This window comes from Theobroma cacao, chromosome 6 (assembly GCF_053813885.1).
Source record: "Theobroma cacao isolate CCN51 chromosome 6, ASM5381388v1, whole genome shotgun sequence".
NCBI lineage: Eukaryota > Viridiplantae > Streptophyta > Magnoliopsida > Malvales > Malvaceae > Theobroma > Theobroma cacao.
This window is the reverse complement of record NC_142644.1, coordinates 19,098,137-19,112,239: the sequence shown is the minus strand read 5'-3', so window position 1 is coordinate 19,112,239 and position 14,103 is coordinate 19,098,137. Positions and strand designations below refer to the sequence as shown.

General features: G+C 34.1%; 1 protein-coding gene and 1 pseudogene across 2 annotated transcripts; both read left to right on the top strand.

Moving 5' to 3' along the window:
- Positions 1–6,987: 6,987 nt before the first annotated feature.
- On the top strand, positions 6,988–11,582 carry LOC18595794 (uncharacterized). The gene is made up of 7 exons (XM_018123766.2): positions 6,988–7,571; positions 8,230–8,365; positions 9,042–9,123; positions 9,562–9,737; positions 10,400–10,537; positions 10,617–10,756; positions 11,192–11,582. The coding sequence occupies exons 1-7, from the start codon at positions 7,454–7,456 to the stop codon at positions 11,455–11,457; spliced, it is 1,056 nt and encodes a 351-aa protein (XP_017979255.2). The 5' UTR covers positions 6,988–7,453; the 3' UTR covers positions 11,458–11,582.
- A 237-nt stretch (positions 11,583–11,819) lies between these two features.
- On the top strand, positions 11,820–13,740 carry LOC18595793 (bifunctional 3-dehydroquinate dehydratase/shikimate dehydrogenase, chloroplastic-like; annotated as a pseudogene). Its single transcript, XR_016027167.1, has 4 exons — positions 11,820–11,871; positions 11,986–12,041; positions 12,656–13,449; positions 13,571–13,740. The product of XR_016027167.1 is annotated as a bifunctional 3-dehydroquinate dehydratase/shikimate dehydrogenase, chloroplastic-like (transcript).
- The last annotated feature ends 363 nt before the right edge of the window (positions 13,741–14,103 follow it).

Below are 14,103 nucleotides of genomic sequence, written 5' to 3'. Positions count from 1 at the left end.
AAAGTTCCATAAACTATATAATGATATACGTATAGTAAACATTATCGATTTTCTTTAAATGCATTTGTGGATAGCATGAGTTGGTAGAATGCTAGGCACTTGTGAATGCCATGATTTAGAAACGTCTTGTATATATATAAGTTATATATGTAAAGGGTTTTAGAAACTGGGAAACAAGCTTGTTACCTCGACTTATGTCAAAACGTGCCTTACTTATCTTTGTGATGTGCATTTATGAATAAACTTTATGTTCACCATGCTTTGATTCAATATTTAAACCTCATGCAAAGGTTTTACAACATGAAGTCTCACAAATGAATTTATCATGTCATCGCGATTAGAACTTTGGAAATAGATTTAAAATAAGCTTTTGAGAACCCAACTTGCTTATAAATGGTTTTATCAAACCGAAAGATTTAAAAGTAGGTCGAATGTCACATCAGGATAGTGTGACCCTTGTGCATAAGTGAGCTCTAGCTAAAAAACCTTTGGGTCATCGACGGGCTATTAGACTTGGCTAGGCCACGGTTTGTGATATATATACGTGGCGAGGCCACGGGTTGATATATGTGGCTAGGCCACAAGTTGATATATGTGGTTGCGACCACATGATTTCTCCGATGTCGGCCAACATCGTTGAGACTGCCATGGCTATGGGAATTCGGTGGAGGGGGCCTCTCGGATGTTATTACGTGGAGGCAGGTCCTCAGGTTGATTATTACGATTACCTACTCGATAGTGATATCTCTTTGGGTTTTCAAACATGGCTTTTATCGCATGGTGAGAAATACAAGTTTTTTCGCAGCTCCTTTATTTATACAATGATTTTGTGTTTAATACCTCGAGGATGAGATGATTTATGAGCTTGTGTATAAGCTTTGATAATGCTTGATTTTACGGAAGCATGCATGCTCATGCTGGTTTGATTTAAGTAAAGGATATTAAATGATTTAGAAGGTTGTACTCTTTCACTTGCACTGGTTTTAATACATTACTTGAAATGATTATTTTGCATCACAGTTCTTGGGTTTATATGTAAGGCATAAATGCTCCCTTTGAGTTTAAATTGTTTATATATATTTTTATGTTTTTAATATTCAAATTTTCTGTCCTTAGCTTGTTTCCCATCCATGCCCTGCTCAAGGAGCTAATGATCACTGAGTCTATGAGACTCAGCCCCCTTATCTTCCCCTTTTTGCAGATAAGTGATTGGCTTAAATGTATTACCTCAGCACATTTTGGCTCGCTGTGACATAGGTAATGGCATCTCTTAGACTTCCGCTCTAAGTCGCTCCGCTGCATAGAGGTCATGTTGTGTAAAATAGTTATAATTATAAAAATTATTAGTTTATCGAAATCGTATCATCAAGAAATTTTGAGGTTGTGTAATGGACTTTAAGTGGGATGTTTGAATTTATCTTGAAGTTTACTAGAATTGAATATTGTTTTCTAGTTGCCACATCCTAATTATAGCTTTTTATTTGGTTTAAGTAAACAATAGTATTATTACAAGTTGGCAGTATTTTTTTAATAGTCGTCACAAAGTGTGACGTTATAAGAAAATCCAAGTTGATTCATATACGCATTAAAATGTTCAATTTCGTTAATAAGAATCTCAACTAAGGCTTGTTCGAGATTTGACGGGTTCTCTCGCAAGTCTCGGACGTCGGTAACGATCAGGTAGAGGGTCGTTACAATCCCTCTCTCTTAACCTCGTCCACAGGATCTTAGGGTCTTAAAAGGATAATCATTGAGTAATTAGACTCTCATGCAAATTACGGCAAATGAAGATAAGTGCATTTGCCTTATTTTTGTCATTTGCTTTCTTGTCTATAATAATTGTAGTAGCAATACCTTGCCCTTGGAGATGCATCTCCACATCAAGGCACCAGGATAGATAATTGCTTCCATTCACTTCCAAGATGTGGAACTAGGGCTTTTCGTTATTTGCCACAATTCTACACACAGAAAAATTGATCCATAAATTAATTATGACAACTACATGGGTTCTTGGAGGCCTACTAGCACTACAAGGGCCAAAATGATGGTTTAGGTTTGTTGTCGGCTTCCAGCCAACTGAACAGTATACAAAATCAAAATCTAATTAGTTGATGAAGAACTAAGAAAATTACCTTCTCTTTTGGTGATCATGCTGATAATGCGTTGTAAAAGAAATAATAGAAATGAAAAGAAAAGAAAGATATTGAAAGAATGCTCTTTATGTATTACTGAAGTAATACTTGGAATGAAAAATAATTGTGATACAAATAAGGTTAGGGTGATTCCTGTTTATAGTTGAAGCTCCTTACAGATCAATGGCTATCGCAATCTCTTACTAAGATACATCTCTAAATTACATTATCTTTTTAATAAATCTCACATTATAACCTAGATAATATTCACATATATATGAATCTTAAAATATTTAGAATGTAGATAATACATTTATCATTTATCAAATTTACTTTAATTTGAATTGGTCTAATGTGGTGTAATATATCCATATTCTATAACTAAATTAAAACCACATAATACATTTTAAGTAATTGCTCAAACTAAATTAAAAGATTCACCAAATTTGAAACCTTCTAAAGATCAAAGGTGGGTACATAAATAAAATAACACAAAATGTAAAAAGTTTTTAAATTTAAAATGAACCAAAACTTGAATAAATTTAAAATAAATCCGATTTAAGTAAAATTCAAATTGATCTAAAACTATTAACGTTTCTCTTTTTCTCATTTAAAATTTTTATTTGATTAAATAAATAATAAACAAAATATAACAAACTATCGATAATAGATTGAATTTCGAGTCAATCCAAAATAATTTTAAAAAAATTTATTAATCTCAATTTAAATGTAAATAAAAATTTAAAACGACTTAAAACAAAATTATTGAGATTTGAAAGTAATTTTGTCACGACCCAAATTCCGGGCCATGACCGGCGCAAGCGTCCAATGGATGTAATCCACTAAACCCAAGCAAGCCTATTATTTATCTTACTTATAATTCCATCTAATATCACTAAGTCATATTTCATAACTTTGAATCAAAATAGTGATATACATTGCTAACTCGCACTGGCATTACTCCTTAAAAATTTACATACAATGTCTACAATATATATTTTAATAATTTACATTAAGTTCATCTATACAAAACAAAATAACACTTAACTTCCAACGGAGTGACTCGGATGAATATACAGTTACCGAATGCCGAGACACCTACCAAAAGATGGACACAAGTCTACAAGGACACCTCGTCTTAGTTATCGACTGCCTCGTGATCTGAAAACATGAATTTGAAAATGGTGAGTATAAACCCAGTGAGTGAACAAGGAAGGGAACAAGCAACAACAACAAGAGAGAATTTAAAATCATGATGCACTTGTTTCAAAACAATGCAATTTAGTTCCATTCATATTAAAAACCCCTCATTTTAAACTTAACTCATTTTGTTCTAAATGTTGGAAGTCCATGCTCAGATATGGTAGCAAAGAAGTGAAAAATAAGGCAGCAATTGGACAAGATAGGAGACAAAACAGAAAGTTTTTCGCTGTAGCGAAATTGTTACCTAGAAACAGAAAGTTTTTCACTGCAGCGAGAACTAGTTCTGGTGAAAGGTCCTTAAACCTGAGAGTTTCTCCCTGCAGCGAAAACAGAGTAACAAGAGAAACATTTTCCCTCACTCAACAAAAGCCATCCTGCTAAACTAACAAAATCAACATAAAACTCATGAAAATTCTCAAAGTACAATGTGTCAAATTTCACATATATGTCAATCATATATCACATTCATGAGCTTTCATTTCATAAATCTAGATATGCATAATTATATAGACAAACATCAATATCATCATAATCACTCCCGGCTCATGTACATCCCCCCACATCGTGTACATAGCCGGCACCATCATGTGCATCCCCCTACATCGTGCACACGGGCACTATCATCATCTATCTCTCACGCCACCACCATCACTGGCATGCGCATTCTCCACCTCGTGCACACACACGGTTACAGTCATTATATACAATATCATTCATCATGCACAACACACACACACACACACACACACTCACACACACACATATATATATATATATCATCATAATACAATAGTGCATGAATCCATAGCAATCACATATTACAACATAAAACCATTTTTCAAAAGCTTGTTCCCAAGGCACTTATTTTCATGAAAAACTTGATAATTCATTCAAATGGGTGGCAATTACATTATATTTCCCAAAACAAGTTTTGAAGGCAGTCCACTCACAAGTGTCGAAAATCTGAATTTCGGGTGCACTCGGACTAATAGTCCTCAGGTGCAATTCCTTTGCCTTTTTCGGACGTCTCACTACCTTGACAAATAACAAAGTCGAAGAATTTACTATATTGTCCCTAAATTGATATAAACTAATTTAAATTACTAATGCTTGATATGTAAATGCAAAAATACATCCGATTATCGCTTAATCGCGGTATCGATTAAATTCGACCTATCACCCCGATTAATTGGCGATTGTATCCAAATCACCTCCAAATTAATCCATTTCTCCTCTAATACCTTAATTTACCACATACCATTTAAATAAAGCCAAATTCAGCATTAGAACTCTCATAGTTCCTTATAGAAAAATTCGATCATTTGGTGCACTAGCACCAAATTTTTTTTCTACATAACCGTTTCACCTTAATTCATCATTTTCCAAGCCATTTTCCTTGAAATAAAAACAATCCCCCATTGATAGTCAGCCCTCATGGTTCGACCAACAAGGAACCCTAGAGAAATTGAATATTTCTTTTGTGTTTTTGTTCATAACCATGCTTAACTATCCCTAAACACTAACATAGTCTAAAATCAAATTATTCCAACAACAATTCCTCTTCCATACCCATTTTTCAGAATTGAATTCATCATGATAACTCAATATTCAACCATGGAAATCAAGAACAAAAGCATGGGTACGCTAGGTATCAAGAAGAATTAAAGAAATTCTAACTTACCTAGCTTGTTTCCTTGATTTCTTCACTTTTTCTTTGAATTTTCACCTAGGTTTTCTTGTTTTTTCCTTTATTCTTCCTTTGTTCTTGTTGCTGGTTGCCTAGGCCGAATATGGTGAGAGAATTGGGGGTTTAATGGGCTGATTTGTATAAAAAATAATAAAATAATCAAGCATGCCACGTGTCACATGCTTATTGGCCTAATTTTTTAACTTTTTAAATTTTTCTTCTTAAATTTCCACCACAAATATTCTGGTATTTATCCAATCCTACCACAATTAAAATCCTTGGTCTTGACAAGTACTAGGGTGAAAAATTTATTGATTTGCCCCCGAGGTGAAAAAATTACGATTTTACCCCTATACTTCGAAATGTATCGGAATCACATTATTTCTACTTTTCAACCTCAAATAACACTAATATTGATCAATATTAACCAAATGGTGCAAAAATCATTTTATAAAAATTTCCGTTTAGTCCTCTAGTGGTAAAATTACCATTTTACCCTTGTGCTCCAAAAATACCGAGAATCACATTTTTTCACTACTAAACATCATTTTATACTCCAATAATCATAATTATATTTCAGATAATTATTCTTGGTCAAATGTGATCAAATCTTGGCTAAAAATCTCCATTTTATCATCAAATGATAAAATGACCGTTTTATCCCTAATCGGTCAATTTTCTTGATAGACTCCAAACTGGACCTTGAACTCCGAATCACTATTCTAAGCCATTCTGTGGGTTTTAGAATTTTCAAATTCTTCTTAAAATTCCTATTTAAACTAGTTCAAGGCTCGATTTAACTTAATTATATCACTCAGTATAATACCGTCTTTTAATCGAGCTTGACGGGGTCTCACAAATTCCAACTTTAAATGACATGAACATTAATGATCACAAATAATCCAAGTTTAATATCATCTATCTTGACTTGATCAATTGCCACCACTCAACCGCTTCTACAAGTTTTAAATTATTTTATTTGAATATGTTGAAATGAGCTAATATAATTAAATTTTTATCATTTTTAAGAAAGGTTTATTACTTTCTTGAAGGTTTGGTTTGATATGCACGGGAGTATTCCTTCCACCACAATGAAATTGTTGAGATCCTTTCAATTCTTTTTTGTCATTAAATTTTCAATATGTTATTTTCTATTTCCTTCCTCTCTTAATTGAATATGGAATTAATTAAATTAAGATTGATTGGGTAAGGTGTCTGTTATCATTGAGATACTCAACTTTGATATCGTTTAACTATCAAAGTATTTGAATTTTATTAAAATTCAGATAAAATTGTAAAACATTATCCAAAAACAAATTTATAATACTATTCATTAAATCTCCGAATTTGTTAAATACCTAACTATACAAGAATTTTTTTTTTGTATATGATACTTGTTTAATAATCGGAACCCGAAACCTTAATATATTTTACATTTCTTCATATACAATTTACTAAAAATTAAAATTTAAGCCATAAAAATTTTTAAAATAACTCACACAACAATAAAACAACATAAAAACTTTAAAAATATAGTATCAAACATCATATTCAAATGTAGTATATATTAAGATAACATCAAACATCATATAATCGAGTTTGAGATTAGGGTATTCTAAAAGTGATACTCGAAACTTACATGAACCTAAGTATTAAAAATCATACTCGAACTCATCTTATAATTTAAGGTACCCCGAATCCTATGTTATTGAGTCGAGTACTTACGGATACCCATATAACAACAACTTGTTTACATTCCTTAATTCTTAAATTGGGCCAAATTAAAGTTGAGTTACTCAATTGCACATGATATTATATTTTTGCTGGTGAGATGGGTAAAAAATTGAAAAGAAGTGCTAAAATTTACATTACCCAAAAATAGAAACCTTTATTTGCAAAACCAACAAAATGCCAAAATCTAAAGCTACTATAAAAGGGTCTCCTCTCCCCGTCCTTCCCTGCCCTGAAAGCCCTTATATGTATTTATAGATATCCTTTCGATATTTTTTTTTTCTATTTTCTGTATTTTGCAATAAATAAAAAATAATTTTGATTTTCCATAGACAAACATGTACATTATTCTAGCATTTTAAAACATTTCCAACATCATTGAAGAAAAGGAAAAATGGAACCCTACAATTAGGGTTTCCTCTCTATCCCCTTCTTATAATTAATTAACAAATAAAAAAAGATTTTTATTGTCTTAAGTATCATAAATTCTGACAAGAACAATTGTGTTTTAGTCCAGTTATGCAATATTGACCCATTTTGTTAACAGTAAGAAAAAAAAGTCTGGTCCTTTTTCCTTTTGTTCCCTTCATTTTGCAAAATTTGATCTAAAAGGATTAATTTAATAATTTTTTTGTTGAGTTTTTGATTTCACTGTTGTTGTTGTTGTCGCCGTCATCGTCGTTGTTGTTAATTTGGAGAAATGGAGAAGAGAAAGGCGGCCGTACCATTAGTGTGCCACGGGCATTCAAGACCGGTGGTTGATTTGTTCTACAGCCCCATCACCCCTGATGGCTTCTTTCTTATCAGTGCCAGTAAAGGTATGGCTTTTAAATTTTGATTGATTCCTACCAATTTTAAATTTGGGTTTTCTTTAGAATGTTGTTTTAGTGATCATTTTGGTATAATCATCTTTGTATTTGAATCCAGTGACATGAATGTTGGATTGGGTTTGGATTTTTTTTTTTTTTGAATTACTCTGTTGTGGATCATATGTTTTTTAGTTTTGAATTTATTATTTAACGTTTTGAACTGGGTTTTCTTTGATTAGTTATGCTGTGATCATTTTACTCTTATTAGATTGAACTGCAAATTCTTAAGTAGTCCTGTAGTTATGTGAATACTAAACGGTGGTACAGTCTTGAAGTAGGATTATGTTGAGTTAGCGTTTAGCTATTGTTTTGTTGTAAGGAACTGTAAGTTTTCTTTGTTCTATCACTTGAAATGGAATGATCATTTTGCAATCAGGTTTTTATGGGGCTTGCTTTCATTTTTTTGTTGATCATTTGTTCTGCTGTAATCCATTTTTATAGGTTTTCTAGGTAGATCAATTCGGTAATATTGCTATGATAACATTTTCTAATTACTATTTTCTTAGAAGTAGATGACAATGAGTGTGTTTGCATGTTGTGATGTGGATTTACTCTGTTCAACTGTTCTGTTTATAAACCTATTTCTGATGATGCATTGTAAATGCAGATTCCAGTCCAATGTTAAGAAATGGGGAGACTGGAGATTGGATTGGCACATTTGAAGGACACAAGGGTGCAGTATGGAGCTCCTGCCTGGATACCAATGCGTTACGTGCTGCATCTGCTTCGGCTGATTTTTCTGCGTATGTAATTTTATTCAGAAAAAAATCACCAATTTTTTTTTTTTTTTGGGGGGGGGGGGGGCGGGGCTGCGGAATTTTCCTTCTCCGTTTGCATTTATATCAAGAAAAAGGGACCTCATCCTTGTGGGCTATCGGGGCCCTTTATCCCTCATTAACTAGTTGTGAGGGGAAGTATGTTAGTGAGCTTGAGTGTTGGCTTTGCAAATTGTTTTTTTTTCTTCACTATGTTGATTAAGTAAAAAGAAGAGCATGATTGCCATTGGAAGAATTGCTCTCTTTTTCTTTATGTAGTAACATTGATGTTTTCTGAGATGAAAACACACACACACACACACACACACACACACACACACACACATGCAGCATGAAAAATCTATGCTCTATGTGATTGGTTATGTCAGGTGTGTTAGAAATTTTTGTATTTGGTAAGTTCAGTTGATTCACTTATGCTAATTGTATTAATGATTAAAAGATATCTACTATAACCTTTTCTGGAGATCTCTTCTAAAATGGCATTATTACCAAAGTGCAATTACCATTCTAAGTATAGAAAATAAGGAATTATATATGTATGAAGCTTTTCTTCTTATTCTCTCTTTCTCTCCCTTGTAGTATAATTGTCAGTAATGATGGTAATTGAGATGTGGGATTTATTATTTTCCTCCAATATTTCCAGGAAATTATGGGATGCATTGACCGGAGATGAATTGCACTCTTTTGAACACAAGCATATTGTTCGAGCATGTTCCTTTTCAGAGGTAGTACTTAATTATTTTTCCATTGGAATATTTCTTTCTTTTTTTTTTTTTCCTTTTATTATAACTATAGATCTGCATTTAATGCTTATGTAGTGCCCATTGTGGGCTAACAAGTATATCAGATTTATTTCCCATGACCAACTTAATTTTGTGATAATATATAAGCACTACTTTTTTCTTTGCTTTAGACATTATTGCAAGAAGGTTGTATTTCTTCTTGTTGTTGGACTAAAGTTGCAGAGTCTTTTAATGGTTTTTTTTTTTTTTCATGGGACCTTCACATATTTTTAAATGTAGGTTTTATTTAATATATAATAGTGAATTTAGATTGCAATTAACTTCTTGCCTCTTGCACTTACATTCCTGGTTCATTAATAAACTCTTCAATGAGTTTAGATTGCAATTAATTTACATCTGAGTAAATTATTATTTGTACAGGATACACACCTTCTAGCTACGGGCGGACTTGAGAAAATTCTTCGAATATTTGATTTGAATCGTCCAGATGCACTGCCAAGAGAAGTGGGTAATTCTCCTGGTTCAATTCGAACTGTTGCATGGCTCCACAGTGACCAGACCATCTTAAGTTCTTGTACTGATACTAGTGGTGTTAGGTATGATTTTGTTCAACTGATATGATTTCTTTTTCAAGTTAGGAGTTTGTTTTAGACAAGATATTTGATTTGTCACAGGTATCATATATGTCTTGAAATAGTATTGTGTCACTTGAGGACTTTGAGATAAGGTGTCTTATAGGTGGACTATTATCTGCATGTGTTGTCATTAGTTTAATGGATGCACATTGTTTCTTAAGTTTAAAAGTCAAGCATGGAAATTTTAGGGCACTTTGCATTTATGCATCCTTATTACAGAACATTCCTTGGGTTGAGTTTACTTAGCTGAAGAAAATGCTGGTCCCACCATTCGGTGATTGACTTCATAAATTGTTTTTTAGTCAGCTGTAATTTTTCCTAGATACTTGATGGAATTTAGGAAAGTTAAGAAAAAGAACAAATGAGAGATCTCAGTTTAGTTTATTGACTTATTGATCACGTATTCTATATATATATATAAATATATATAGACACACACATGTCGACCATATTGGATGGTTTTGGAGGTTTTATGAACCTTTGATGCATTAGTTTATTAAAAATTTAATAAAAGAAATTTGTGGTAAGACATCCATTTATACTGTCTTTATCTTTACTATAGCAGTGATATGTTTGTCTACTTGACTTCCTAAACCTTGTTACCTGTAAACTTAACTGTATAGGTTGTGGGATTTAAGAAGTGGCAAAATTGTTCAAACACTTGAGACCAAATCACCTGTCACCAGTGCTGAAGTGAGTCAGGATGGTCGCTATATAACCACTGCTGATGGATCTACTGTTAAGTTTTGGGATGCAAATCAGTAAGTTTTGAGCTGGACTACTTTTGCAGACTCTGTTCTTTTGACACCATGGCTGCTGACGTGTATTTGCTCTTATTAGTTTTGGATTGGTTAAAAGCTACTACATGCCATGCAATGTAGAATCAGCTTCATTGGAACCAAAGCATGGCAATAAGTTAATTGCTGGAGGAGAAGACATGTGGGTCCATGTGTTTGATTTCCATACTGGAGAAGAGATTGGTAGGTGCCCCTTGATATTGTGAGATGAGCAACAATATTGATGAAGGCTTCAATAATAGCTAATGCGATCATTTTATCATTGTCTTTGAATGGCTGTCTAGCTTTTTGATACTTGGCAATGTTTAGTTACTGCTGAATGCTGTTTATTTTAAATATTTAGATCTCATGTTCAGATGGTGTTTGGGTGCCCTATGAAAGTGCATCATAATGTGTTCTTTAATACTCCATGTAACAAAAACTCAAATGATAGCTTTGCTGCAAGTCAAAAAAATAAAAAAAATCTGAGAAATATAAAGGATAGATCCCATTAGAATAGCAGGTGGCCTGTGCTTAATAGTTTTTATGTAGCGCATAGAACTGATTAGATGATGTTTCCTTTGTTGGTGTTTGTCATAGTGGTAAGAGTTCTAATTGTGTTGTGCTTTATGCGTGTAGGTTGCAACAAGGGTCACCATGGTCCTGTCCACTGTGTACGTTTCTCACCTGGAGGGGAATCCTATGCTTCAGGATCTGAAGATGGTACCATTAGAATATGGCAGATAGGCTTGGTGAATCATGAAGAGAATGATTCAGTTCCTCGAAATGGACCTAGTGGGAAAGTGAAGGCTGTGGCTGATGAGGTCACTCGTAAGATTGAGAGCGGCCTTCATATCGGCAGGGAAGGGAAAACCGGGGAGAGGGATAAGGCTACAGATGCATGACATGGTCTTTAGTTTGTCAAAGGCATTCGACAAGTTTTTGTTTCAGCTTGCTTGTTGGGTTGTAGAATTGTGGGTGTCTTTTGTGCTCGTCCTTTCTATGAAAAAAAAATGACTTTCCTTCCAAATTTCCTTGTATCTTTTTTTCTAGTTCAGTTTTCAATTTTTAAGAAGCCTGTGAACCTCTTGTTTCCCTTAATGTGGTCAATGCTGTTAAATCTCTAAGAAGTTGCGATATCTCTGTAGATTTCTAACAGATTTCCACTATTGATTCAGGGATTTGATGGCTGTATAAATAGAAACTAGATCTCCGATTTAGTTCGGAATTTGGAATGTGGCTTTGGAAATGGGGGAGAAAATGGGTAATGGAGTCCCTAATTGAAGAAGTAAAGGCCTTATGGTTTCAAAGGGATACAGGTTTCTGAGGTTTATTTCCTGAGCTTTCTTTAAAAAGTGCGGTTTGTTACTTTGGTGAAAAACCATTTGGTTAAAGCCTTTTTAATAATAACATTCTTGATTACTTCATTTGAGCATCAATGTTGAAGCTACCATTGGATATTGTCAAGGCGGAATTAAGCCGTCTGCCTGTTAAGAATCTCCTGCCCTTGAGATGCTTTCCCAAGTTATGGTGCTCTCTAATTGACAGCCCTTATTTGATCAAGCTCCATCTCAACCAGTACTCATTCAAGACAAGCTCCTATCTCAGCCTCATTCTCATACAAACCTGGTGTCACTAGGTAATATGATTCGACTGTATTATCCATTTTAGTAGCCATCTAGGTCGTGGCTTGCTTGCTTTGAATGATTTCAGTTTAGGATGTATTTGCTTTATGGAATCCAACAAGAAGCATTGAGTATTATCAAAACTTGCAGATGATTTTGGACTTGCGAACTTAGATTTGGGTTTGGTTATGATGTTGTTAGTGACTACTACAAATTTATTTTCTATAATAATCCAGTATATATATAGGTAAAGAAAATGACGCTGAAGAAACGAGAGCCAATGCTTGAAGAACGGTAAGGGACTTGTTAACTATTTGAATTTCAAGGTAATTTGATTCATTGCCGTTGATATCGGGAACCAGGAACGAGAGGAGCTGCTGCTTCCTGATAAATAGATGTCTCCATATATGTTGCAGTCGGTTTTAATAACAATCAGAAGATGAGAGACTGAGGGGATATTATCTATATCAGTTTATAGATTTGTTTACTAGTTTCCCTGTCTCAAGTCCCAATGATAGGACCTGTTATGGGTGAGAGGGGTTTGATGTCAAGGATCCTTGCTGCAAAATTTGGGGGGTTTCTCACTTTTAGTACACTTGAGGCAGGAGTAATACAGCCCCTGGGCAACCAACCGTGAAGGAATTGTTGGATTTATACAATATGAGGCATATTGGACCTGATACCAAAGTACATGGTGTTATTGGAAATCCTATTGGTCACAGCAACAGTCCTTTCCTCTACAATGCAGCATTTAGATCCACCAGTTTCAATGGAATATATCTACCTTTGTTGGTTGACAATGTCTCAAACTTTATCACCACTTATTCATCTCCTGATTTTGCTGGATACAGCTATAGTATTCCTCACAAGGAGGGTGGACCTAAATGCTGTGATGAGGTTGATCCCGTTGCCAAGTCAATAGGAGCAAATTAGTTGCATGATCAAGAGAAGAACTGATGGCAAATTGATTGGTTACAATATTGACTACCTTGGAGCTATTGAAGCTATTGAAGAGGGATTAAGAGCATCCAGTGGTGCAACACCTGGATCTGGTTAATACTACATCTGTTGGAATGAAACCAAGAATTGATGAGACACCCGTATCCAAGGAAGCTTTGAAACACTACTCATTGGTCTTTGATGCCGTTTACACTCCAAAGTTAACCAGACTCCTAAGAGAAGCACAGGAGTCTGGAGCCACTATTGTATATGGAACACAGATGTTCATCAATCAAGCATTTGTACAGTTCGAGATGTTCACTGGTTTGCCTGGTAAGATGAAGCCAATGATTGACCGGATTCAAAGAATTCTCTACCCCAGATTCTTGTTCTACTAATCTATTCATAGTCTTTGTTTTCATCTCATGATCTTTGTTTCATTTATCTATTGCAGCACCAAAACAACTCATTAGGGATGTCTTGGCAAGAAATACATAACAAGGAGTTTGCTTAGTGAAACTCTTGCTACAGCTGGACCTAAGTTATCCCTTATAACTAATTCTTTTCATTGTAGCTGTTGACATGTTCTGTTATACTAATTCATTTCCATTTTATTTTTGAAAATCTTCTAATTTATCGGTCTTGAGCATCATGTTACTTGTTAGGTTGCTACAATGTGTCAGTCGAGAGATCAAAACCATGGAAAAGGATTCATGTAGTCAAAGGCTGTGAAGCCCTTGTTCTTGGACAAGGTTTGTTGTTATAGTTTGGTCATTAACTTACAGGGTAGAATGAATCTGTTTTCATTCTGTGAGTCACAATGGTGATTGCACTGCATAAGATCTTCAAAAAAAAAAAAAAAAAAAAAAGATTTGCTTACAAGCATGATGGTGCACTTAACGTGCCTTTTTAGGTAGAAAGTCTCTACCAGTGGCTGCTAATTCGATGCAAGCAAAGGCAATACAATATTTAACAATCGCCATACTT